This window comes from Astatotilapia calliptera, chromosome 4 (genome assembly GCF_900246225.1).
Source record: "Astatotilapia calliptera chromosome 4, fAstCal1.2, whole genome shotgun sequence".
NCBI classification, from domain to species: Eukaryota; Metazoa; Chordata; class Actinopteri; order Cichliformes; family Cichlidae; genus Astatotilapia; species Astatotilapia calliptera.
The window spans coordinates 15,193,995-15,221,568 of NC_039305.1; the positions used below are offsets into that span (position 1 = coordinate 15,193,995).

Genomic DNA, 27,574 nt, shown 5'->3' on the forward strand with positions numbered 1-27,574 from the left:
CTGCCGCTCACCCTGTTTGGTATCATCTCAGGTTGGTTATTTAGTTTTCCCAGTTTAGGTTTCTTTAGTTTTGTTATCCCTCTTTGCCTGTTTTGCCACTACGCCACTGTGTAAATAAACATCACAGGCATTATCATCTACTACCTGCGTTTTGGGTCCTTTCTCCCTCCAACACCACACAGCTCGCCTCGGCAGCCGTGACAATGGCTGTATCCCAATTCAGGGTCTGCAGCCTTAAAGGCTGCATTTCAAGGCCAATTATGTCACAGTGGTGCGCCGAAGGCTGTCCCAATTCAAAAGCTGCTCGAAATGCTGCCCTCAAATGCGTCCTTCATTTCCCTGAATTTTAAGGCTGTGGCAGTGTAGACTTCGTGGTCCCATATATCCCACAATTCATAGCGCGGCAGTCGGTGTGGATAATTCTGCCGCAGACGGCAGAAGCGGAGCGGCCGAAGAGTAAACTGTGAAAAGTAAGTACTGAATATTATGTCACTTATTTATGTGCAAATGTTTAATAATGAGGAACATGAAAACATTACTGTTGGCCACATGTCGGCAAAGTTATTTGCCATTAGCGATGTTTGTACGTTCAGCTTTTACTTGCTTTTAAAGCCTTTAAAATCTAATAATACAATAGTCGACTTTAATTTTACAGAGAATGTGATGATTTTGTGGATACTTAAAGTCAGTCATATATCCACAAACACAACAAGCTGAAAGTCAGTGATGCTGCTCGGTTTGCAGTCCTGAATATGACAGCACAAGCAGGATTCACTGCACTGTCTCTCACAGTTGAAGTGTACCTCTGGTGCAAATTACTGACCTCTGTCATCATTTTAAGTGGGGGAACTTGCACAATCGGTGGCTGACTAAATACTTTTTTGCCCCACTGTACGTACGTACGTACGTACGTACATACATACATACATACATAGTGGTAGTATTTTTTTTTTTTTTTTTTTTTTTTTTACAAAGTACTAACTTGCAAATACATCTGAATAGTGGGTGGATGTCCATCCCCTTAAAGCAACTGGGGTGCACCTGCCTTGACATAATAGTTCCACCTGAGGTGTTGCTCCATTTTTCTGTCCTTCTGTACAGTCCATGTGACAAAATAATATACTGCATAAATTGGTCATGTTTCCAAAGTCATTGTTAATGTAGGAGCGGTGCTGAGCAGGATCAATGTCCACAAGGCTGCAGGTCCTGATGGCATCCCCGGGCGTGTTCTCAGAGCGTGTTCTGGGGAGCTTGCAGGAGTGCTCACAGACATATTCAATCTGTCCTTGGCCCACGCTGTGGTACCGGCCTGCTTCAAATCCACCTCCATCGTCCCGATACCCAAAAACTCCAACCCATCTTGCCTCAATGACTACCGCCCAGTAGCACTCACCCCCATCATCACTAAGTGCTTAGAGCAGCTGATAGCACACTTCAAATCCTGTCTCCCCCCCACCCTGGACCCCCATCGTGGACTACAGGAGGAATGCTGACCCATATGTTTGACTCAAGAGCAATATTTTGATCTATGATAAATGATTACAGTTTTAAATTAGGTACACATCCTGAAGTCGCCGGAGAAAACCATGATGGAATCCACTGAACATTCAAGGCTGAGGAGTGCTTACTCCCAGGTAAACAGAATAGTTTCCTGTGATTACAGTAGTTCCAGTTGTTTAATTATGCTTTCTTACTTTTCTCTTTCTCTTTAGAACTCCTTAAATCGTATGTTCCTGCCAGAGCATTAAGATCATCTACTCAGTTACTCTTGGTGCAGCCTAGATCTCGGCTGAAGTCTAGAGGTGACCGGGCGTTTGCCCTGGCTGCACCAGAGTTGTGGAATAACCTTCCGATTGTGATCCGGGCGTCTGATTCCATCCAATCTTTTATATCACGGTTAAAAACCTATTTGTTTAATCTCGCCTTTCCTGTTTGTTAATGCTCGCACCTGACTTTTAGACTTACTCTATTTTTTCTTATACATATTTTTTATGGCTTGTGCTTTTATTATGTTTTTATTTTGATATGCATTTTATATTACCCCTGTGTATTAGTGGCATTGACCTGTGAGTATATTTGATACTTTGCTAAAGCCTTATAATACTCGTGTTACTTCTCTGTCTCTTATGTTAAGCCCTTTGGTATACCGCTGGTTTTTAAATGTGCTCTATAAATAAAGTTTGTTGTTGTTGTTGTTGTTATCGTCATGCTTTGTATTTTTTAGATTTTACATGCGTTACTGGGGTTATAAAAGCAAATACATGTAACAAATTGTAAGGAAGAATTTATGATCGATAAACAGGAAGAAAAAGTGCTGACTGTTAGTAACCAATGTGGTGGCAGATTTCTTTTCTCATATATTAATCACATATTTAATAATATTACATCAGTTGTAGTAATATCACTTTCTCACTTTACTATAGTAAGAGCACTCCTGTCACTAGTTTACATGAATGTGGAAAGTTAACACAGTGAGGCCGTTGTAATGGGAGACGTTAAACAGATAGTGAGACTCCTTCTGCTTATCAGGGATGTAAATCTTTAGGTGATGGCCAAGCAGAAAACAAGGTCATAATTCTCTCTGTGAGGGAGAAGGTATAGCCCCCGTGAGAGGGGGGGCTATACCTACATGTAAGAGTTTGTGGAATGTTCTTTGTCTGTGTGTCTGTATATAAGATGTAAGGGCGGTGGCCACAATTCAGAGATGGTCCTAGTGTTTCACTGGGATGCTCTCTCCACATTGCAATGTGTTTATTAAACCCACTTCAAATCAAGCACACTGGGTGTGATGCAGGTTATTGTTAAATTTTCCATGACACCAACTAGTGGAAAGAGGGTGGGATTAAAAAAGCTTATACTTGTGCTATGCTTCTTTTTTTTTCTTTTTCTTTTTTAATAATCATTATTGTTTGGTTTTCCTTTTGTTTTGGAAAACCAAAATAAACCGACAATACAACACATTACAAATACCAGGAATGTCGAGCAGTTTCATTCATATGGACTTCGCTATCTTCTTATTATTTCCATTGCTCTCTCTCTCTCTCTCTCTCTCACTCTTATGAAACACCGGATCCGTTAGTGCTCTGGCGCTCAGCCTGGCGCACTGGACCGAACCAAATCATGAAATAAGGAGGGGGGGCAGTGTTAGACGCTGACTCGATTTCATTATTTGCTGCCAGAACAAAACAAAATTGACTCCTGTAACGCCCCCAACACGTACCTTATGAAACAAACATGCCTTTATTCTAATAGGTTAATAATATTTTTTAAAACTAAAAGTAATTGACGGTTTACTATTTTTCTAGCGCTCATGTTATCACTTTTCTCATCCTTATGACGCCTCTGTTTGTTAGTACGGAATGAAGCTTAGAAAACGGGACATAATTGTGCGATTTTATCACTATTTTTGCTATATACGTATATAAGACAGTGTTCTTATTTCTTGTCTTTTGTTTTTAATCTGTAATAATCTGTAAACTTTAATCCATTCGATTTTTTTGTCACCAAACAAAACCGCTTTCTACATGCATCAACACCACTTCTTCATCTCCCCCACCCCCTTATTTGTTTTCTGAGTTCTGCTTTTCCCTTCACACCCACTTTACTCTGTCTAGGTTTAGCGTTGTGTTATATGTAGAGATCCACTTTCACTTGTCAAACAGTCAACTACACGTTTTGCAAAACCGAGTCCCAGTTTTGTTTTTGGACTTTTACTTTTTGCTAGATTTTTCTTTTCACCCTGTTCCAGTGTGTGCCTCCCTGCATTTTTTTTATTTACTTCTCTTATTGTCAACTGTCTTTTTCTGCATTACTTTAAACCAAAGGTAAGTAGTTTAAACTTTTAATCTGAATTGAATAAAAGTTTATCTGAATATAGAATCAGAGTCACTGCATTTAAGGAGCAGTTGATTACAAAGGCCTCATTTTCAAGCAGTACTTTTAAAATTAAATATTACAGTTTATCTTTTAGTTTTAGTTTCTTGCATATGGATAATTTTGTGCGAACAAATTGGGCCTAAGTAAGTGGCTGAAGAGATTTGAAGGTGAAGTATTGAAATGTGTCCCTGATGGGTACAGATATTGATACTGATGTGATATGTTAACTGTGAAACATAAAATCTTTTACTAAAAGTGCTGCAACATTGTTCTGCAGTCCAATGTAAACATTTTGTACATTCTCCAGAGCTGTGGGATGCGCCAGGAAGTTGGGGGTGGGGAGGTTTAGGGTGTAAGAGATAAAGTGTACATTGCATTCCTCTTGTCATGATCTAATACGCTCTATAAAGTCTGCGAACTAGCAAACCCAGCTGTACACAGAGCACAAGAATAAACAGTATAAACTGAAACTGATTGGTCCGCACAGCCAAGAAATCATATCAGATGTTCTGTGGCTAAAATATCTTTTTCATCCACAAAATGGGTGGAGGTCTTAGAACGGAGAACTTAAGACCGTTAGAACTTTTCTATCAAACTCAGCTTAAGTCTGAGAAAAAGTACTCTCCTCTCCTTCCCTTCTTAAAGTGCAATAGTCTTTAAGTATTTTGTCAGAAAGTTTTTTTATTCTGTTTCCAGTGACATTATGTTCAGTTGAGGTGTTGCTGCCCATCTTAAATTGGGGTTTAGACAACTTGCCTCATTCACCGATTTACGCCCATTCATACAACCACTTTTTCTGTGCTCTTTACTTTAGACTTTCTGAATGCAGGATATTTTATCAAAGCTATTTAGCAGGAGCAAAGCAAAGGATGACTTAAATAATAATAATTAATGTGTCCTGTTTGTGTCCCACTGCTTACTTCACATCTCCCTCAGCAGCCTTTTCCAGCATTACTTTCAACAAAAGGTGAGCAGTTTGAATTTTTAATCTGAATTTAATATCAGTGTCTCTGATTTTATATGCATTAAAGTTGGTCACAAATGTCAAATCTGTAAAGCAGCACTGTCTGGTTAAATATTTCAATTTATCCTAACAAACTTGAAGCATTTTATTATAGTTTTTTTTAGTAGACAGACAAAGTAATTTTAAGCCTCAGTTTTGTACTATATAATGGCCGTTAAGAAAACGACAGAAGCTAGAAAGGTGGCTATCATCATCCATTTTGTGAGGAAACGTGCTCAGCTATATATATATATGTGTGTGTGTATATATATATATATATGTATATATACATACACATATATATATATATATATATATACATATATATACATACACTCAACAAAAATATAAACGCAACACCTTTGTTACTGCTCCCATTCCCCATGGGATGGACGTAGAGACCTAAAATTCATTCCAGATACACAATATAACCATCCCTCCCAAACAGTGGTTACAAATCAGTCCAAATGTGTGGTAGTGGGCACATCTGCCATATTGAGATAATCCATCCCACCTCACAGGTGTGCCACATCAGGATGCTGATCTGACATCATGAGTAGTGCACAGGTGTACCTCAGACTGCCCACAACAAAAGGCCACCCTGGAATGTGCAGTTTTTTGCGCTATTGGGGGTCTGGGGACCCAGAACCGGTCAGTATCTGGTGTGACCACCATTTGCCTCATGCAGTGCAACACATCGTCGCATGGAGTCTATCAGATTGTCAATTGTCGCCTGTGGAATGTTGGTCCACTCCACTTCAATGGCTGTGCGAGGTTGTTGGATATTCGTGGGAACTGGTACACGCTGTCGTATACGCCGGTCAAGCACATCCCGAACATGCTCAATGGGTGACATGTCCGGTGAGTATGCTGGCCATGCAAGAACTGGGACATTCTCAGCTGCCATCTGCCCTGAACAATGTGAACCATGATTCATCCGTGAAGCGCACACCTCTCCAACGTGCCAGACGCCATCGAATGTGAGCATTTGCCCACACAAGTCTGTTACGGCGACGAGCTGGAGTCAGGTCAAGACCCCGATGAGGACCACGGGCATGCAGTTGAGCGTCCCTGAGACGGTTTCTGACAGTTTGTGCAGAAATTGTTTGGTTGTGCAAACCAATTGTTCCAGCAGCTGTCTGGGTGGCTGGTCTCAGACGATCTTGGAGGTGAACCTGCTGGATGTGGAGGTCCTGGGCTGGTGTGGTTACACGAGGTCTGCGGTTGTGAGGCCGGTTGGATGTGCTGCCATATTCTCTGAAACACCTGTGGAGACGGCTTATGGTTGAGAAATGAACATTCAATGCACGGGCGACAGATCTGGTTGACATTCCTGCTGTCAGCATGCCAATTGCACGCTCCCTCATTGCTTGTGGCATCTGTGGCATTTTGCTGTGAGACAAAACTGCACATTCCAGGGTGGCCTTTTGTTGTGGGCAGTCTGAGGTACACCTGTGCACTACTCATGATGTCAGATCAGCATCCTGATGTGGCACACCTGTGAGGTGGGATGGATTATCTCAATATGGCAGATGTGCCCACTACCACACATTTGGACTGATTTGTGACCACTGTTTGGGAGGGATGGTTATATTGTGTATCTGGAATGAATTTTAGGTCTCTACGTCCATCCCATGGGGAATGGGAGCAGTAACAAAGGTGTTGCGTTTATATTTTTGTTGAGTGTGTATATATATATACACACACACACACACACACACACACACACATACATACATACATACATACATACATACATATATATAGGGATGGGTGCTGGGCCTGGCCGAACATCAGCCATCCCCACCCGAGAAACAGATACGGGTGTAGGGACGAGCTGGGCTCTGGCTGCCTTTACCCTGCGGGCCGGTGTAGGTGCAGGAGCTAGCTGGACCTCTGTCGCTCCCACCCGAGGAACTGAGACGGGTGCAGGAGTCGGCAGGGTCACGGCTGACCTCACCCGGGGAACCGGAACAGGAGCAGGCAAAGGCTGGGTGTCCATCAACCCCACCCGAGGAGCAGGTACGGGTGCCGGGATGAACGGAGCCTTTGCCAGACTGGGGACAGAAGCAGGGACCAGCTGGACCTCAGCCACCCTCTCCCGAGGAACTGATACGGGAGCAAGGGAAAGCTGGGCCCGCGCTGCCCTGGTTACAGGAACTGGAGGTGGAGAGCGAAGCACAGGAACAGTAACAGTCACTGGGTGAACTAAGTTGGAGCCAAACACAGTGTCAGCAAACTGCGACTCATGGTCGGCTGGTTCTAGCAGCTCTGCTGTACTTAAGTTGTCCATGTCATAATTAGCAGTTTTAGAATGAGTGAGTCTAGGAGCAGCCACAGGTACAGGAGAACTCACACAAGCAGCGTCTGGACAACCTGAATGTGAGACAATACTACACACAGTTGTATGGGATGTAGCCTGAGACGAAGTGCACATAGAGTCCATGAAACCTGGCTGAAAAGTGCGGCGCACAGAGTTGAACTGACATGACCGGGGAACAGAAAATTTAACCTGTGCAAACAGCTCTGCAGTGCTTAAACCAAGATCGCTTGCCAGTCTATGTATAGCGAATGAAGCCTTGCGGCTCTTAACCTTAGCAGGTATTGAATACACAGTTTCAAGGAGTCCACGAGGAAAAACAGAGACAGGCTCTTGCTTAGCAGGCACGAGAGAAGGTGAGGTTACGCAGGTAGCATCCGAGCTAGCACTTTCGAGTTGTGGCACAGAAAAACTCACAGCCTGAGAAACTGAAGGAACCACACTGGGAGTCACAGACACAAGAGCCGGTTTAAAGATTAAACTATTCATAGCAGAGAAATGGCTACTAGTCTCTGTGTCACCTGGCTCAGGCAGAACGCTAGGCGTAGACATTAAGATGGCTGACTCAGCAACACAGGTCTCAGTAACTCTTTGAGGAGCCAAGAAAGCAATGGCTGGTTGAGGAGTTGGCTGGGAAACATCAGAAATGTATAAAGACAAAACAGGCTGGACTATGAAACAGTCACTAGAAAGAGCATCAGCTATAGAACACACGGGTTCAGGGGGTATGTGTTTCTGGGACTGGGAAACCTCAGAATCCAAAGGCTGAGTAAAACAGTTCTGCGGAGCTGCAATGCTGGTAGCAGTATGTGGGTGAGTCTGGTGTAGGATAGCAGTCTTTGGTTCAGCTAACTCTACAGGTGAAACATTCATACTGGCTAAATCAAAGGAAACACTGCGAGCATTACAAGAATCTGATGGCTCAGAAATGCAAAGATCACTAGTGAGAACTACGGGTGAATAATCCGAAACTGAGGTGCCTCGCTGTATAGTGTCTCTAGAGTCCAAACACACAGTGGCGGAGTTATCCGATTCAGGCAACACACTGGCGGGCAAAACAGAGTTACTCACAGTGGTGGAAAAGTTATGAAGTCCGGGATCAGAAAACTTGGGCTGAGAGTGTGACGCACAGTCACTCTCTCCCACAGGTGCAGCCCGCTTAGCAGTACTGGCGCGACGGCGGCGTGAACGCCGTTTTCGCCGAGAAGGGGGAGGAGATGAGCCGGGCCGCGAATCCTCCAGCGGACCGGGCTGAACATCCTCCGGCTCTTCATACTGGAGCGGCTGCTCCGGGCGGATGCCTACGGTGGAGACGAGGAAGTCCTGGATGCGGGGGTGTAGCGCGCCGAATAACCAGGGGAGTCCGGACACCATCCGCTGTAGACGGCTGGCTAAGATCTCCCGGTATCCTCCCCTTGGCAGCGTCAACCACTCCTGACAGTCATATTCCACCGTGTAAATTAGGTCCTCACGGAGCTCAGCGGAGGGGTTGTGAACTGCTGGGTCCATGTCGTGGTCGCGTTCTTCTGTCATGATTCGTTGTGTGGCAGGCAGGAGAAGGACCCAAGATGCAGACTCACAGACACGGGGATAAACTTAAAGAACACAGCTTTAATGCTGGCACGGCAGAATACAGGAAATACAGAACTAACTGGGGAAAAAGTAAACTAGCACTCGCAGGAAGACACAGGAAGATCCACACAACATGAGGGAGAACGCGACACAGAACTGAGGGAGACGCAGACATAAATACACCAAGGGTTAACGAGCGGAGTGGGAGCACATGGGGAACACAGGTGACACTGATAATAATCACGAGACATGGCAGGAGTGAACACAACACTGATGGGAGACGGGCAAGGTGAAACAGGAAGTACAGAGGTTCAGACAGGAGGCGAGAGAGCACGAGTAGAACACCAACATAACGGGCAGGGGAGACACGGAATAAACACGAAAGGGGACAAGGGCTCATGAATACACAGAGGGGCACACAGGGGGTGAGAGTCAAAAAGGGAAAGCACTCAGGGAACACCACAACAGGGCAACTCAGGAAATGGAGCCTAAACAGGGAACTGAATACAAAGACACATGAGAACTAAGAATACTGGGCCAACATGGCCCAGGATCATGACAGTATATATATATATATATATATATGTATACACAGTTAGCGCTTTATTATTTTGGTTTATTATTTATCTTTTCCTTCCACTCTGTGACATTGAGCAGTACAGAATGTGAAATGTTTATGTTGACTTTCATTGCAATAAACGACTGTTTTCAGAGGTATAACATTTAAAAGACGTAACGCCGGTACATGTATTCCGTTACTCCCCAACACTGGTAATAAAGAAAACCAGAAACAATTTGGTGAATGCATTTAGGTTTTGGGAAGTTTTGCATTAGGGAGATTTGTGTATGAAAACCTGTAAATGGAAAGATGGCAGGATTTAATCTTTAGTTCAGTTTCATTTCCTTTTTATCAGAAACTGAAAGTGAGTCTTATTGTCGTACTCTTTCATTAAGAACATGACACTTTTTGCCTCCAGCAGGCTTCCTGACCTTGCTTTACGTGTGACTTTCCATAGCAGTTATTTTTCTGTTATCTGGACAAGGCTATTTTATTACATATTTTATGTGTTTAATCGTCACAGAGTTAAATATAAGCATCTTTTGACTATGCCTATCTATCTAAACAGCTCTGGAAGAAGGATAGTCATGCATCAACACCACTTCTTCGTCTCCCCCACCCCCTTTTTTGTTTTCTGAGTTCTGCTTTTCCCTTCACACCCACTTTACTCTGTCTAGGTTTAGCGTTGTGTTATATGTAGAGATCCACTTTCACTTGCCTTTTGCCAAACAGTCAACTACACCTTTTTGCAAAAACCGAGTCTCAGTTTTGTTTTTGGTCTTTTGCTTTTAGCTAGATTTTTCTTTTCACCCTGTTCCAGTGTGTGCCTCTTTGCATTTTTTTTATTTACTTCTCTTATTGTCAGAAGAAGAAGGAAGAAGGATAGTCAGATCCTGTTGTGCTGTTTTGTTTACAATGTGTGTTTCTGATGAAATAGTACATGAGAATAATCTGAATAAGTTGAAACAGCACCTCTGTTTGTCACCAAACTCATTGTTGCTGTTGTAAGTGATGTAACTTTTTCTTCTTTGTTATTTTTATTTAATTTATTATTATTCATTTTTGCAAAGTTTTTTTTGTTTTTTTTTCTTTTTCTACTTGACCCCTTTAACTCATTTGAACTTTGACATACAGACAACAATGAACCAAGACAGTTTCTACATTTGACAAACATCCAGCCACTCTCGTCAGCCCTTCCTGCTTTTCTCATTCCCTGATCGGCAGACCAGGTTTTACTTGGTTTCTGACCATAGCTGGACTGGCCATTGGGCATACCGGGCATTTGCCCAGTAGGCGGTGATTTTTCGTTTTTTGGTGGGCAGATGGTTGTTTGTTTGTTTGTTTTGTTTTGTTCTGTAACGGTATAAACAATGAAAGTTCATGGATTGGCCAAAGTGTCATGATAAACTCTGGGCTGGACCAATTACAGCCGAGGAGGTTGGATGCACCCTCCCCCTTGCTTGGGCAATGGCTCCGAAAGCAGTCTTATTGCAGACAAATATAAGAAAATGGTACTGAGGTGAAAAGGAACACGATTTGTCCCGTACTTCAGCTAGAATAAAAAAAAGACAGAAAGCTGGAGTTATTCTGCGTCTTTATGCTGCACAGCTGCCTCTTCTTCTCTCCTTCTCTCTCTCCCTCTCCTGTTTGGCACTTCAGTCATGAAACTGATCAATGATCAGCTGATCGTCTTTTCTGTCCCGTCTCTCTCGCTTGCCCACTTTGTGCCAGAAAGAGGAAACCAGCGGATGTTGAACTAAACAATAGCAGCAAGTTTAAGCTTGATCAGCTGTTGTTAGAATTGATTCAATATTACTTTCTAGTATCAGCTGATGTTTGCTGCAAACACAGCTGTAAAAGCTGCTGGTCATGATATCAGTTTGGATATGTGGTGAGAGGGAAACATGAAGATGAAACCAGGAAATGTCCTTACTGAATCATCAGAGCTGAACAGGTGATGGAGAAACAGGTTTACCTTTTAGGTGACATGAATGAGTTGAAGGGAAGTTATGAACTGTTTCTGAGAGATAAATAACACCAGGATGCTTTGTAGCTGACAGCTGGTAACTGTGCAGGGGCGGATCTAGCTAAGTTTTGCCAGGGGGCCAGGTAGGGCATTAACAGGGAAATTCTCATTTAAAATGTCTGGTTTTTAATAAATAATTATCTGAATCTTACAAACAAAGTTTTCATTTGATGTAAAATGTATAAAAATCCATTATTGTATCTAGTAAATATTAAGTCTAATATATACTCTAAGCTATGGTAGTTTTTCCTTTCTGAAGGTATCATCTGTGCAGTCTACAATTATGTTGAAGAAATTATTATTTCATTATTGTAGTGTGTTAATAATTGATTTCTGTGCATGTGTTTTTACATGTGCATTAAATTAAAGACGATTATGTCAATTAAGCATCACGAGGCAGAGGGTGGGGGGTGGTTCCCTATTTTTGTTTTGTTGTTTTTTTTTTGGGGTGGGGGTAGGATTTGTCAACCCTATTAGTTAGGTTGCTTAATATTTCCATTAAGTACTGTTTCGAATACCAGAATTGGGAGGATGGTGTAGGTTTAAGTTTATTAGATATACCAACAAGACAGCGTACATCACAGTGACAACAGTGTTTGTTTTCATTCAAAGGCTTTATGGTTTTTCCTATATAACCTGGTGGGCCGGTCTCTAGTCAAAATGCCCGGGCTGATTTTTTGTCCCAGTCCATGCCTGGCTGGACCCAGAGTGAAATTAATTTGTTATTTCTTATCTTTCATCTGAAAAGTGTCACTTACGTTAATACATACAGGTGAGTTTGTTTTAGAACTTTTATGGTGCGCTAATTACATTAAATTTCAACATATCATTTTGTGGCAGGTTGTGGTTTAGCATCAGGTGAGGGGTAGAGCAAGTTCAGGTGACAGCAGCAGGGGAGGCTGGGAGAAAGAGCTGATGCCTGCCACGGTGTGAAACGAGTGGCTTCGAGTTGTGAACTAAATAAAAACTATTAGTGAAACGTGACGCAGAACTGTCTCCTTGTGTGTGTCATAACAGAGATCAGTAACAGAGTGATACAGTGGTGCCCAGCTTGCCGCTACGACATGTCAAACCCACAGAATCTACAGCAAGTTCGCGCACTGGCTCACATGTTGGCCGACATGGCGGACGTGCAGCAGCAGCAGGCAGTACTGCAGCAGCAGCAGGCAGTACTGCACCAGCGGCAGACGCAGATGCTACAAAACTTTTTGGCTCAGTCTGGGGCCGCTGCGAATCCGCTCCACCTGGAACTCTCTCCAGAAGACCATCATCGCCGCTTCCGTGGTTGCCGCATGGGACCACAAGAAGGGCCTTCGGCTTTTGCCCAGCAGCTCCGGTACGACGCAGGGAGGTGGCTGCATCCTGGCCCGACACAAGGGGAGGTGCAGCTGCTGGAGGCTGTCGTTCTGGAGCAGTTTGTGGAGGGGCTCCCAAGGGAAATGGCGGACTGGGTCAAGTGTCGCAAGCCACCCAATCTGGAGGCGGCAGTGAGGCTGGCTGAAGAACACCTGGCGGCGCGGACGGAAAACCCCAGAAGATCGCAGCCAGGGGAGGTGAGCATCTGCAAAAGAGTGATTTTTGATGTTTTGGTTTTTTAAGTCTAATATCTTTACTTATGTTAGTAAATACACTTTAGTCAACAGGGTTTATGAAGGGGTTGTATATAAAATAAAGAAATGATCTGTCTTCCAAGTATCTTTATGGCTTTATGCGTATTTGTACCCATATTGTCATCAATCCAGTTCTTTTTGATTATAGAACTGTGATGTTATATTTCTGATGCCCTCTTGGCTAGCTCTCTCTTGAAAAAAACATTGTTATTGTCAATTACGTTTTACCCTGATTTGAAGTTACTTGATATTCGTCATGAGCGATATTTTTGACAGATTCTAAGTCAACAAGTAATTTATAACAGCTTAAATTCCTGCAGTAAACTTTTTGGCAAATGCTGGAAACCCCTTTTTGGCAGATGATCACTTTTTGGTACCCTACTGGCCCCAAGGAGCAAACTTTCCGTGCCTGTGCCAGCGACACTGACCATTGAGGACCACTGGCTACGCTCCAACAACCATTTCCTCTCTGCTCTCTATCCCCAGGTCCTGGCAGCGACAGGCGCTGTACCTGGCTCATTGGTGGCTGCACAGACACAGGGACAGGTGCGTGAGCAGTGTGGGGACCTGGGACATTTTCAACAGGAATGCCAGGAGGACGCCATGGAGGTGCAGCAGGTGTACAGTGTTACCAGGATGTCTACACCCAACTCTGGTCGAGGAGGGATTCTGGTAAGCTGCCATGTATGACAGGGAATTGGGGTTGCATGCAGACTACTCATTGTTGGAGGAGTTGGTGAAGGTTAGATGTGTGTATTAGTGGTGGGCAGGCACGTGCGAGGGGGGGGGGCTTGAGCACCTGCCCCTTTCCTGATGGGTGCCCCAAGTGCCCTTTTCTTGAGTATAATTTTTATTTATTTTTTTTTTTTATTACTATTTTTTGTTTATTTTTGTGTGCGTGTGGAGTGTGTACAGTCCTGTCTGTTCCCCTCAACAATAATATTTAACTATTAATCATAGTTTTGCTAAGTAAAAGGATGTGGTTTCCATCAGTCACATGACTACCATTAACCAATGATCGCCCTTGATGGCAGAGCACGCTGGTTACGAACCGAGAATGAACTCGCAAAGAGCACGCGCATTCTTTGCCGTCTGAGCGGTGCAGAGCTGTAGGAGACTGGTGCAACAAAAGCCAGTAAGTAGGTGTATTCTTTAGTCAACACAGCCCGTTCCTCCTGCACTATCAGGAGCAGGATCAGCAGAAACTCCTCAACAGCAACATTGTACCCCATCAGGTAAAACAGTGATATAGTATGATGCGATTCCGTATTAGATTCTTAAAGAATGTGTGTTGTTGTTCAGCCTGGCTCTATGTGCCTGTTTTTAACTTTGAGCACCCGCCCCTTTAAACAGATCTGCATGGCCCTGGTGGTGGGCGGATCAAACCAAAATATAGATGCCAAAGTTTGTTTTGATATTGATAAATAGGAGCATAATGAGATTGATATTAGTTTCTGTCTTGATACATGCTCAATCATCCAGGTAAGTAAATCCCAAGTTTTCCCAACTATGTAAAGTGCAAATGTTTATAAGGTTGGGGAAACCTGCAGTTAGCTGAGACTGAAGAAGTCACTTGGATGAGCGATGAAACGTTTCTCCCACTGAAAACAGTCCAGATGAACAGAATTAACTTTTTGGGATACTGGTTTCTGTTTCTTTGTTACTCCTAGAATCATCAAAGAGGCAACCTAAGGGCAACCTCTATCTAAGTGCTGCTGCTTTCAAGTGTCATAATAACATTTATTGTAATTGAAACAAATATCACGAATATATCATAACCCCTTTGTGTTAACTGTAAAAGGATACTGTGCAGTTACTATATTTAAACTACAAGTAGATGTGATACAGACTTCTCATTATATGTTTTCTGTCCTTGGGTTTAATTAATAATCCAAAGAAAAGAAAATCCCCCAAACACTTATAGGTCATGAAAATTCATTCTGATTTAGCAGTTTGATCCACCATCCACCATAATTATTAAAAAGCATTAGTATCTGTATCACAATCGTTGATACTGGGCCTTTATTTACTTAGTATAAAAGGAATACCAAATCCAGCAGTATCTCACACCACTAATGTGCATGGGGGAAATTCATGAAAGTCCTATCGTGTCACCCTGCAAAAACCACACCCTGCTACATAGTGATAGCAACAGCTGATTTGGATCAGGTAAGGGTTATTGGAAATCAGATAATGAAGCAGCATGCCTTCATTCTTCATAAATATACACTAAGGTGACCTGAGTCAAAGCAAAGCCCCAGTCACACAAGCCTGACCACCCTGCGACTTAAAGTTCTTACAACCTCCACCAACCACTAAACAACTGATGTAGTTGCCTGATGTTGGAATACACATTTTACCCTAACAGCTTTTTTTTTAATCACTGTGCTAGTTGAGAATATATGTACATATAAGTGTGTACATTTTAAAAAGTGCATGTGAAAGTTTTTGACAGTTTGTTAAAGAACAAATTGTTTCTGTACAGGAGCAATCAGAATCAGAATCAGAATCAGAATCAGAATACTTTATTGATCCCTGGGGGAAATTATTTTTTGTTACAGTGCTCCATTTTAAACCAACATTAAGACAAGACAGACAATACGCTAACTAAGAATAGTACAATAAAATGATTTGTTCTATAAATTCAATTATGCATACATGTACAATTTATAATAATTTAACTTTAAATGTGAAAGTTGAATATTTATATGCTTCCACAGGATTTGCCATCCATAAGTGAAAAAGGTGAGAAAAATGTATCTCACTCTCATTTTAATACATCTAATTTATTTATTTATTTTCACAGTATTATTTTTGCAACATCTAAAATACACCATAATCAGAAGTTTCAATATTCAGATTTTCTTTTTAAATTGTATTATTTTGTGTAAATCCAAAAAGGAAAAAGAAAGTCAGAACTTGAGTTGGGCGAATGGCAACCATCTCCTAAACGACAAGACAACTGTGCAGCAGGATCACAGTCAGGTACACACACATATATGAAATCCTCACACTTATTCCTGCTTTGTGTCACCATTTTTAACTGAGTAGTCAAAATCAGTCAAATCCACAGTAATCTGTCATCCAAGGTCAAGGAAAAAACAATATTTCAGAATCTCCTCTTGTTGGGTTCAGTTAGGATCGTAAGGAGACTGGCAGTGGTAACTCAACTTAAAGAAGGAAAAACCTTCCACTCAGAATGAGACACTGACAACAACTTAAGGAAAAAAGTGATTTGAGTGTATTCAACATTTAAATGGTTCAAAACATAGACATGAACAAACCTTTATCTTCAACAATGTACAACATATCACTTCAAGTGTCCATAAATGTATCAGGCATGCTGTCCATTTCAGTTCAGTGCACTTTGTGTTCAGTATGTGGTAAGTGTTCAAGTTATTTGAATTGTCTTTAGTCACTGTTTTGCTTTTTGGTGCATCAGGTTTTGTGTTAAGTGGACTCAGATCTGACCCAAAAAGGAAAAAAGTAGCAACATAAAGTGTCCTGAGATCTCATTAAAAAATGTTAATCCTTAAACAAAATTACAAATCGTTGTATCCTACCACCCTCCAAGGAAACAGGTGGCCTTCAGATTGAGAACGTCCTTTCTAGGCACCTCTAGTGGCATCCAGTCCTTAGATGGCATCGCTTGTTCCTTGCAGCAGATTTCTACCACTTAAAAAAAACAGCCAGGATATTCTTCAAAGAAAACATTAATTCTGTAGCGCAACACGTTGCAGGACTGAATCTCCACACAGCTTTGCGCATCTAGCTCCATGCAGGCGGATGCAGGGAAAGAAAGTCACCACGCACAGCGCTATGGTGCATTCATGGGAAAACTCAACACTTAACAAAACAGTAACACTTAAAATTAGAATAAAAATAGAATACAATTGGCAATAAAATAACCATGGGTTACATTTGCATATCAGTGGACCATATTTGCATTACACTGGTTCCAGGTTCCTACTTATTAGGGTTTTTTTCTGTTTCTCTGACAGAAACAAAAATACTGTCTGATGTCAAAGACATAATGAGACGTGTCAGTGAAAGACTACATGGCCGTGACAAGATCAGCGCTTTCCTAAAGTGAGTAATAAAGATTTTCTATTTTTGTTGGATGTTCTTCCAACCATTTCCCAGGAAGTTGGGACAGTCTGTAACATTTTGCTGGTATTTGGTATAATAAACATACTAAAGATTTAAACTCGGTCAGAGCTCAACATGGAGCTGTGTAGTTTGTTCCAGTAGTCAGTTGAATTTTTTCAACACATTTTAAAAAACAATTTTTTTCTGATTTTACTGCATTTTCAGTTTGATATTTCTGAGAATGGGTCAGTTAATCCATATTTAAACTCATTCAACAGGGATAAAATCAAAGATTTGGAGACAGAAAGGAGACACCTGGTTGGTGTCTTTGGTAGAACCGGGGCTGGAAAGAGCACTTTAATCAATGCCATCATAAATAAGGAGGGCCTGTTGCCTTCTGCAAGTGTCAGTGCATGTACCTCAGTAATGATAAAGGTGGAGGCTACCAATGGATCAAAGTATGAGGCACACATCGAGTTCATTACAAAAGAGGTAGAATGAAATATGAATATGGTGATTTTTGAAGTAATGTGTTACAATGTAGATACAAAAACTGCTTTACTAAAATTAAGATATAATCTTTTGTAGGATTGGGAAAATGAGGTGCAGTCCCTAAAACTGGCTCTTGAAGAAGATGATGATGATGATGATGATGATGATGATGATGATGATGATGATGATGATGGTGATTGTCTTGACCCTGATGGAAAGTTGTCAGCGCTGTATGGAGAAGAGTGGAAAGAAAAATCAACTCACAGCCTCATGGACAACAAATATTTCAGAGATATTCGAGAGTTTCAAATGTCCAAGATAAAAATTTTGGAAAGTGACTCAGTAAGTCTGCAGTAATACAGACCAAAATAAAATCTGGTTCTTCTTCTAGAACAAAGGAATACTTGCAGTTTAAAGCATATATTAGACCACAGTTTGGGTGAGATACATAGCAGTGTGTGGCTTATGAACATCACATAGTGAGCAGTCAATAGTTACCCAAGCAGTGTTAAGCTACCCTGATGCTGCACCTTTGCAGCAGGGAGAAGTCCATGCTATGTAATGCCACCCTAATGGAAAGTGTAGACAGAGACAAAGCACTGGTGAAGCAGATGTTGCTGCAGTTTATTGCTGAGCAGATATATGTCGGCGATATGTCGATGTGCCTCATTTCCAAAATGTTTGACATCCATCAAACAAGAAACAAAAAAACAAGTGAAACTGTGGTGGTTAAAATTTTATGGTTTACTATCCTGTTGCTGTCTGATTATCCTGTTACTATGGAGCTTGCAGTTTTCTTTGTGGAGGTGTTGAAGAGTTTCACATTTGTAAAGCTGATCTTCGATGCATCCATCAGAGAATGAATGTGTGTAAATGTTAGCTAGAAATAACATACCCAGAAAAAGTGCTTGGGGTAATGAGGCAAGTTTTATAAAGTGCTTCAAATGTTTACATGCAGTAGAAGAAATCACTATATAAGAACCAGGCCACTTACTGTGATCCACAGTAAAATATAAAAAAGGTTTATTTTCTTTCTTTCTTTCTTTCTTTCTTTCTTTCTTTCTTTTTTAAATAAAAAAATCGAATTACTTTGGATTTATTTTCCTGGTTTTCATTTCAGATTTTTGAGATAGGATGTCTTATTTTAATTTCCCATCTTCTTTTTCATCCAATCATTAAAACCTTTGTTATGGGCACATACATTCAATTGGCTTATATTTATCTTGTTTGTTTGTTTTTGCAGGCTGAAGGGTTGTCTGAAAAATTGGTGAAATATACAAGAAGTGAGTCAAATGAGACAGAAGAAGTAAAGAGGTGGTACTGGCCACTTGTGAAGTGTGTGACTGTCAAAGTGCCAGACAATGATTTTCTTGATCATGTCACACTCGTGGAGCTTCCTGGAAACGGTGACTCTAACAGAAGCAGAGATCAAATGTGGACAGAGGTAATTCACAGAAGTCATGTTATCTTTCTTCAAAGCATTAGTTATTTATAATTTACATGCATTCATTTCCTTTTCAGTTTATTGCCAGTTGTTCTACAGTGTGGATTGTGACTGAAATGAATCGAGCAGCATCAGAAAGAGAAGCCTGGGACATCCTGAAAGATGCCAGCAGCCTGCTGGGAAATGGTGGCGAGTGTCAGCAAATTCATTTTATCTGCACCAAGTCAGATCATGAAAAACCAGATGCTACGTAAGTCAAATATACAAAAAAAATCAAATTACAAAGAAAGTTTGGCACAGATACACATGGTGACCATATACTTCACTTTTTTGTTGCTTTGTTGTTTAAAAGTCATTATTAAAAGTTATACATTTAAAAAAAAATCAATGTATACGTGTTTTAATAAGTTTTTAATTAGATAAATACTGTTGTAGAAATTTAATTAACAAAGTCCACAGACACATTCGGCTGTAATGAACATTCGTTATTATCATGCGCATGAGAGAGAGCACACGCAGTCAGGCGCCGTCATGCAGTCTCTGAAACAGAAGTGCAGCTCTCACACCTTTATTTATTCCCCAAAAAAGTGAGGAAGTCCGAAAGTGATCATACAGCACATGACGCAGCTCGCTCTGAAACCTAACTGAACAATGCGTATCCTGTTTCGTGCTCTTGGCGTTATCACCACCTGCAAAAGGAGTTATTTTTTCAACTACTGAGGCTGAAATAAGTTCATCTAGTTTTAGACTGCTCAGTGGAAGTTTTCATTACAGTGCCACATCTAAGTATGCACACAAATGCTTGAACCTTAAATAAGAATAATTGAAATTTTCCATTACAATACTAACAATAAATTACTTTTACATCCAAATTTTATTTCCTTTCTAAAAGAAACAAAGTCAAGAAAGCAGTGATGAATGAATTCAAAAAGCGGAAAACGATTACGGTAAATTTACAATCTGACAGCAAAATCTAAAACAATTATTTTCTTAAACGGTCCAAAAATAAAAACTGACTAACAAAAATGTTCTCAGAATCACTTCAGTGAGGATAGTTTCCAAGTCTTCACAGTGAGCTCCAAAGAGTTCCTCAAAGGGGAGAATGTAAATCCAGATGTCAATGGTAGGTGAAGTCACTACCAGTGATGGTATGTTTTTGTGTAACAGAAAATGTATTGCTCAGATTTATATTTCTTTTTCAATTTCTAACAGAAATACTGAAACTCAAGGAAATTTTGAAAAATCTAAATGACGCTCATTCAGAGACCTCAAACTATGTGTCTGGAGCTCATGGGATTCTGTCTTTGATTCAAGGAGCCAGAAGCAGAGAAGTGGTAAGATCAGGCAATAAAGCCTCATTCATAATCTTCTTAAAGGTCATAAGAAAATGCATAAAATAAAAATGTTCATAAAATGTTCACTAAAGTTTACTAACATATTGTAAGGCATGCTGACCTTCACTGAAAATGTGGGATACTGGACATCATAAATCTATATGTGGTAATTTATTATTAGTGATTGAAAGAGGAGAGATTATTTGGAAGAACTGAATATTATTTATTGAGATACAGAATTTGATTAAATAGTTATTTACCAATGAGACTCCAGTGAACCAATGAGACCACAGATGAAATGATGGGAGTTAGGACAGGACCCCGAGAGTCTGGATTGTTGGGGTAGTGAAGATGGTAGTTTGGATGGGGCTCTGAGTAGGGGTGGATTTTGATTATCGATTTATCGATTAAAATTGATTCTCGCTTGGATAACGTGATATCGATTCATTAAAATCCTGAATCGATTTTTTAATATAAATTTATTTTGCCCGAAATGCCAGAATCTCAGGTTAAACCTCACAAAATTTCAACAACCACCAAACAGCTAAAACAGTAAATGAGAGCAGGAACACGAATTCTGCACAAAGACGTAAACACAAAGCGCGGAGCCTCCGACGGATCAGAATCAGTGAGATGTCGCCTTTCTCACCCGACGGCCCGGACACAGTCGGGGCTGAAAGCCGACAGCTCGCTGATTCTGATCCGACGGCGGGTCCGCGCTTTGTGTTTACGCCCTTTTTGTCCTGATTCTGAAGCTGCAGCTTTTATCTCTCTCCAAACAATATTGACCGAACCAGCAGCAAAAGAAGCAGCAAACTACACTTCACATAAACATCGTCATGAATTCCCTCTTATTGTTTTGCTGCCACCTCGATAAAATCACACTACATGCACAGCTCTCTCTCTCTCTCTCTCTCTCTCTCTCTCTCTCTCTCTCTCTCTCTCTCTGTACTTCAAGATCAGTTTCCCGTCTAAAAATCTTTTTTCTGCATTATTCGCTTGCTTGTTATGCACAAATCTACCGTTGTTTACAGCGCTGTCGGCTGCTGTTTTTTCCTAACTTCTGAAAAGAAAGCCTCATTTCTGCTGTTGAATGCTGAACAAATTTAAACTTGTTAAAATTATGCAAAATTGCAAAATGCTCAGCTGTGTCTCTAATAAATCTCTGCTTTATGTCAGCAGCATCACGTAATGTTCATATGGTTATTAATGGTTTTGTATCGTTTTTGATCTACTGCAGAATATTTTTATAAGATCTAGGGCCAGGAAAATCACCTTCATGTTTTTCTGTGTTTTATCCTCAACTACTTTGACACAAAGGCATCTGCTGTGACGCTCACACCTTTGATTATGTCTCACAAGTGTCACATTTCTTTTTATAGATACAAAAATATAGAAATGTACTGATGCATGATCTGAATTATGTCTGAAGCAAAATTTCCCGATTCAAATTGAATCAAATCGAATTTTATCGAATTGTGGATCGAATCGATTCTAGAAATGAGTGACGATACCCAGCCCTAGCTCTGAGTGAAGGGTGAGGTGAAGATGGGGAGGAGGCGAGTTGCATGGATGAGAGTCTGTAAGGCAGAATGACAGAGAGCATATAAAAGCACAGAGAATAGAGACTGATTGGCCTGCAGAAGGCAAAAAAAAAAAATAAAAATCATTGGACTAGAGTCTAGAGTAAACTTGGGTTTGTCAAGACCGCCTCAAAAGCGAGTAGAGAGCCATTATGTGATGTTTTGCTGCTTTAAATAATGATCTTTCTTGTTTTTCAGGTTGAACAAAAAAACGAGGTGTGTGCAGTCCTTGAGGGAAACTTGAGCATCCAACTTAATCGAGTCAAAAAAGCAATTGAAGACATTACAAAAGCTTTTGAACAACACCTACGTGACGGAGTTGAAAAATCCCAAAATTTGTGTGAAAGAAAACTGAAGTCCTTCTTATACCCCAGTGTATGTGTTTTAATTACAACTGGAACAAAACCTAAGGATACTTTGTGACCATGTGTTTAAAAATTTTTTTTAAAAATTCTGTTTTGTTTCAGAAAACGAGTGGCGGAGCTTTTCTCATGACGCTAAAGTCTGCAGTTAAGAATGATGACATCCAGAAACCAAAAAAAGGGAAGCGAAAAGACCTCAACATGATATTAGCATCTTGTTTGACTAAAAGCATTGATGAAAAATTCAGAAAGACCTTCCCGTGAGAATAATCTAATTCTGAACAGCATCAATATGTACAACAATACATGTATACAAATTGCACTATATCATAAACTTGCTAATACTGCTATTATAAACCACATCTTTGCCCCATTCAGAAACGACCTAAGATGTGGAAATTTCAATGGGGCCATTGATGCGTTTTCACTCAGCACTGATTCACTGATTGAAAAGTACAAAAATGTCGAACTGCAACTGACATTTCTCCAGACCGAGGTAAAAGAACTTCTCTATCCATGAACCTGTTAGCTTAGCTATTATTAGAAAGTCATTCAAAGACTGAACTTGTGTTATTTTACCTTAATGCTGTTTTAAATAACGTTAATCTGTATTTCATGTTTCTAAGGAAAAAAAAATGAAGACAAAGCTCAACAAAACCATCCTCACACAAAAGAAATTGATCTACAACAGTCTGACAGAGACAATCAGGAGTAACATGAAAGGATGCTACAAAGGTAGGCAAGAGGTGAATTACCTTATTTTTTGCACTATAAGGCACACTTAAAATCCTTTAGTTTCTCGAAAATCCGGTGCGCCTTATGTATGAATTCTGGTTGTGCTTACTGACCTCCAACCATTTCATGTGGTACACGGCATTCAAAAATCTGTCAAAAAATGTTTTAGTACGACTTTGGTAAGCAAGGAAGCCATTACGACTACCATAGTCAGAATAATCCCAGTCGTAATCCGTTTAACATCCAGACATCCATGAAAACAAAATTTATTAAATTTAACTGGGTTAGAAGCTAGCAGGACGTTAGCTCACTAGTTTCCACCTAAATATGATATACCATGTTCTGACTGAGAGATTTCTCAAAAAATCAAAACGTATAGCTCTGTTATCACTTCAGACATAAATGAAGAGAGAAAACTAAACAGCAGTGACTTTTGTAAGGTTACTGAATGTTGAGAAGTGTTAGGTGAGAGCTAGTTCTTTTAGGTTTAGCAGCTAACAAGATGGTGTATCGGTCAGGATACAGGAAGGAGGACAAGACACTTCCACTTTGCTGGATTGTCACCGCCGGCCATTTTATCGCCAACAGATGCTCAGTGTTGCCAGCAGTCTGTAGTAACAAATAAATTGCCATGAGACTGAATATATTACAGCAGCAGCTAAACTAATATAAACTCAAAAATATCCAATGAAATAAACCAACACATCCACATCTAATGGAAGACAACACACTGCTCACTAGACCATTTTACACTTTTATTACTTCCAGAAGGGAGATGCGTCCTACATGACACTGCAGTGAATCTCCAAATGGCAGTGTGCGCTTAACAGTTTTATTACAGTCTGTCTCACTCTAGTCTAAACCACAGTATTCTAGTACATTTCCACTGAGAGATGATTCCCTGTTATCTACTTCTACAGACAAATGTGGGTGAGAGTCTCCAACATTCTACCACTAAAGGACACGTAGTCTAATGCCTTTATTATCAGGGCCGTGTCCACTTAATACTACACTATACAGTTATATGACATTTTGGTTAATATAAAGCATAGCATTGAGGCGCTTCAGGTAATTTTCATTTTCACATTTCACATACGGAAGTGGAGGAACCAAGAAGAATGAGTTGAGTAAAGTTTGACTTATCTTACTGTTTTGTTTTGCTTAATGCGCCTTATGATCCGATGCGTCTTATGGTTAGAAAAATTCGGTATTTCTATTCAACTGTGCATGAAAATGATTGTCTCCTTGTAGAAGCAGCAGCATTTGAAGGACAAGGCACCCTGAAGAGGATGAGGGACACTATTGAGAGACATGTGGAGTCAAAGATGGACATGTTTGAAGAGGCAAAAAATGCCATGTTGGAGCAGTTGAACGATTTGAAGGTGTTTTTTTTTTTCCAAGCAGTCTTGAAACATATCAAACCAATAATTTATCTCTTGTCCAGTTATTCTTGGATTCAATAGTTGCCTATTTAAAAAGTAACAAATGTTTTGATGATAAATTAGGAAACTGTCCTGAGGACGCTGAAGAAAACCATGGAGGAGTCCATTGAACACTCACTCAAGACTGAGGCCTGCTCACTGCCAGGTAAACAGAATATATAAAGTGTTAGGAATCCTCACAATACAAACACTAACAATAAATATTTAATAAAAACAAATACTTTGTTTTTAGATGTTTTGGAACATCTTGAGATGGTGAAGAAACACTGTGATGAACTTAATGGCGATCAAGATGAAAAAAAGTAACCACACTGGGTAAATCTTAAAATGTCACAAATTGTTTAAAAGGCTGTGATCATGAACTATTTTTCTGATTATTTTGAACAATGTTTTTAGTGCTGTTAGCATTAATCATGTTAATACACGTCATCAAAGTTAACACGATAAACATTTTAATGCACTCAACCCATCTGTAGTGCAGAATAGACAAATTTCGGACAAACTGCCTGAAATGCGTTGACAGAAACATTCAGAGGATTTTGAGTCAGTGTTCTCCAGATGAGTTAATTATTAATCGTGTTAGTCGTGATGACGGCGTTAGCGTGAACTTCTAACCCCTCACAGGGACTAATCTTCGTTAACTCGTTAACGGGGATTTGCCAGTTTTGACATGTTAACATGGATCAGTTCACGTTAACGAGATTAACGGTGACAGCACTGGTTTTTATTTAAATTTAACTGATCCATCCAGCACCCATTTTTAATTTGCTCTACAGAAACAGCTGAGGCCTGATAACCCACAGGACATCCCTGAGGAAACACTGATTAGAGACACGAGGTCTTTACATATTATCACAGTAATATTTGTTTTGCTCTCTTTTAATGTTGTGTTTATGTGTACTTTTGACTTTTTAATGAATTTCATACAAAAAGCATCTTGAATATTATAGATATCAATTAAAACTGCTAATATTAAGGTGTTAATCACGAGGGTCTAAATCATGTTTTGATTTCTTTCTTTTTAAAAATTTGTTGTAGTTTTTAATCACTTATAGCAGAGCGTGAAGACATGTAATGCATTCTCCATTCAAACCTGAGATTTATGATTTTAATTGTAAGAGTCTGAGATTACGGTTTCCAAAAGCATTTTGATTTTTTTGCTTGTTTTAAATATCATAATTTAATGTTTTAAGTTGATGTGTATACTGTTGGTTCATTGGGACGGGAACATTTATTTTAATGTAAGTGCTTATCAGTTAAACATTGAGCCTCATCCAGCACTGAAAAGGTACCAATCTTACATCACAGTTCTAATGACAAATACTTGTTTGTTGCAGTTATACAATATGTGTACATGACAAATAGTGAGAAATGGCTCTAAGTAAAGCTGCAGGAAATCATCAGCTACTTCTGTCATCTCCCTGCCATTTAGCTTTTTCTGGGTTTGGAATTATTGGTGAATATATTACAGTTTGAGTTTAGGTTCAGGTTGTTTCTTTGTTATTTTTTGTTACGTTAAATGTTTAAAATTTTAATTACTTCTGTGCATATTGTTAAATTCCTGTTTTGATTTTTGTCTTCAGTAATTCTCTCGTGTTTCTTCCACCCACCATACTTTATTTCTTCCTGTAACAGTTCATTCACGTTTAGCATTTACTGTCATGTTTCCTGTAACCTTGGTAATGTCATTACAAAAAGGTACTAAGGTGCTTCCTTTATTACACTGGTGAAACAAAGATATTTACATCTCATAATTTTAAGTGACCATGCAGTTGTTGAAGAAAAAGATGAACCAAACTGAGATTGTTGCATAGAGCATTTAAATGTTAATTAATCCAGCACACTGTGATGCAGCTAGTATATCATTTAGTTTTCTTGCTTCATCTGTACTGATTCTAAAAGAATGCATGCATTTGATATTGTATACTGTTCAATAAATCTTACATGCAAGCAAATATTTATTGTAATCATTAGATAGGAAATTTGTTTTTAACCCAGATCTTTTTACCCTAAAATCACCAAAAAATTGATTGCATTGCGTGACAAACATACAGTGGTGTGAAAAAGTGTTTACTCCTTTCCTGATTTCCTATTTTCTTGTTTGTCATACTTCAGTGTTTCAGAACAGCAAACAAATTTAAAAATCAAACAAAAATAATACTAGTAAAGACAAAATGGAGTTTCTAAATGAAGGTCCCAAAAGGTTGATTCTGTTCATCTGGACGTAGCGTCAGAGGGAGAAACATCCTTATCCAAGTGACTTCTTCAGTCTCAGCTGACTGCAGGTTTCTCCAACCTTATAAACAGCACATTGCACAAGGACTGAAACTAGCCCACTGAATAAACAATGGACTGCGAGGTCAGTTTCTTGATCATTAATATGCAAATTGTCATGACCATTGATTAGTTGCCTTGAGTACCAATCACAGACTTTGGGAATGTCTACAATCACAGCATTGTAAGATGGCGAAAGATGTACCCTTATACCCCCTCCTCGATTCAGAGATGATCTTTGCCTTTTCACGTAAATGCCCTCCTCGACTCCCCATTCAAACCAGCGTTCCTTCCTAAATGCCCTGTTTGAGGATTTGAAACATTAAAATGTGACAAACGTACAAGAAAACAAAAAAGAAAATCAGGTAGGTGACAAATATGTTTTCACACTACTGTAGTTTTAAACACTACACAAAAATTACTCTACAATCTAAAACTAAAGACATTTTCTGTATATCAGTATTTTATTTTTGTCCTTATTATATTTTATTTATGATGTTTTACATAGTCTTAGATTAGCCTCTTGTTTTTGTGACAATTACTTATTATTTGACATGAAAACATTGCTTATTTAAGTTGGAGTCTTTTTGTGGTTAAACAAGGTGTTTTACTGCATTGATGAACAGTTGAGGGAGCTAAAAATATTTGGAGAAATGTGCCAAGCCAGTTAAGAAAAACTAATCATCTCTTGACCCTTAAGATTTATCTTGTAAACCTTTCAGACAGGAATGGCCTCTCACTTTAGAGTAAGTAGGCTTTTCACTTCATCACGAGTTCTTCTGTCGTCTATCAGAGAAGCAGCCTTTTTACCACAGGCCTAATCAGGTAATGATAACTATGTCCATCCTCTGAC

The 27,574-nt window shown here is 40.0% G+C and overlaps 1 protein-coding gene and 1 long non-coding RNA gene across 4 annotated transcripts; both read left to right on the forward strand.

Moving 5' to 3' along the window:
* Window positions 1-3,605: 3,605 nt before the first annotated feature.
* On the forward strand, window positions 3,606-12,568 carry LOC113020785 (uncharacterized). Its single transcript, XR_003272232.1, has 3 exons — window positions 3,606-3,824; window positions 4,816-4,843; window positions 12,374-12,568. It is a non-coding gene; the product is annotated as an uncharacterized LOC113020785 (long non-coding RNA).
* A 67-nt stretch (window positions 12,569-12,635) lies between these two features.
* On the forward strand, window positions 12,636-26,402 carry LOC113020782 (nuclear GTPase SLIP-GC-like). 3 transcript variants are annotated; one of them, XM_026165001.1, is made up of 20 exons: window positions 12,636-12,909; window positions 13,552-13,638; window positions 15,687-15,711; window positions 15,868-15,951; window positions 16,968-17,055; window positions 17,334-17,547; window positions 17,644-17,889; window positions 18,791-18,991; window positions 19,069-19,241; window positions 19,884-19,938; window positions 20,027-20,114; window positions 20,204-20,325; window positions 22,107-22,283; window positions 22,376-22,530; window positions 22,649-22,766; window positions 22,897-23,005; window positions 24,257-24,387; window positions 24,511-24,592; window positions 24,680-24,762; window positions 25,224-26,402. In XM_026165001.1, exons 1-19 carry the CDS (start codon window positions 12,649-12,651, stop codon window positions 24,751-24,753), a joined length of 2,490 nt encoding a protein of 829 aa, XP_026020786.1. In that variant the 5' UTR covers window positions 12,636-12,648; the 3' UTR covers window positions 24,754-24,762; window positions 25,224-26,402. The 3 variants fall into 3 exon arrangements, with proteins under 3 accessions (XP_026020786.1, XP_026020785.1, XP_026020787.1); XM_026165000.1 differs by having other exon boundaries at window positions 24,680-24,749; XM_026165002.1 differs by lacking the exons at window positions 24,511-24,592; window positions 24,680-24,762; window positions 25,224-26,402 and having other exon boundaries at window positions 22,897-23,016; window positions 24,257-24,358.
* Window positions 26,403-27,574: the final 1,172 nt, after the last annotated feature.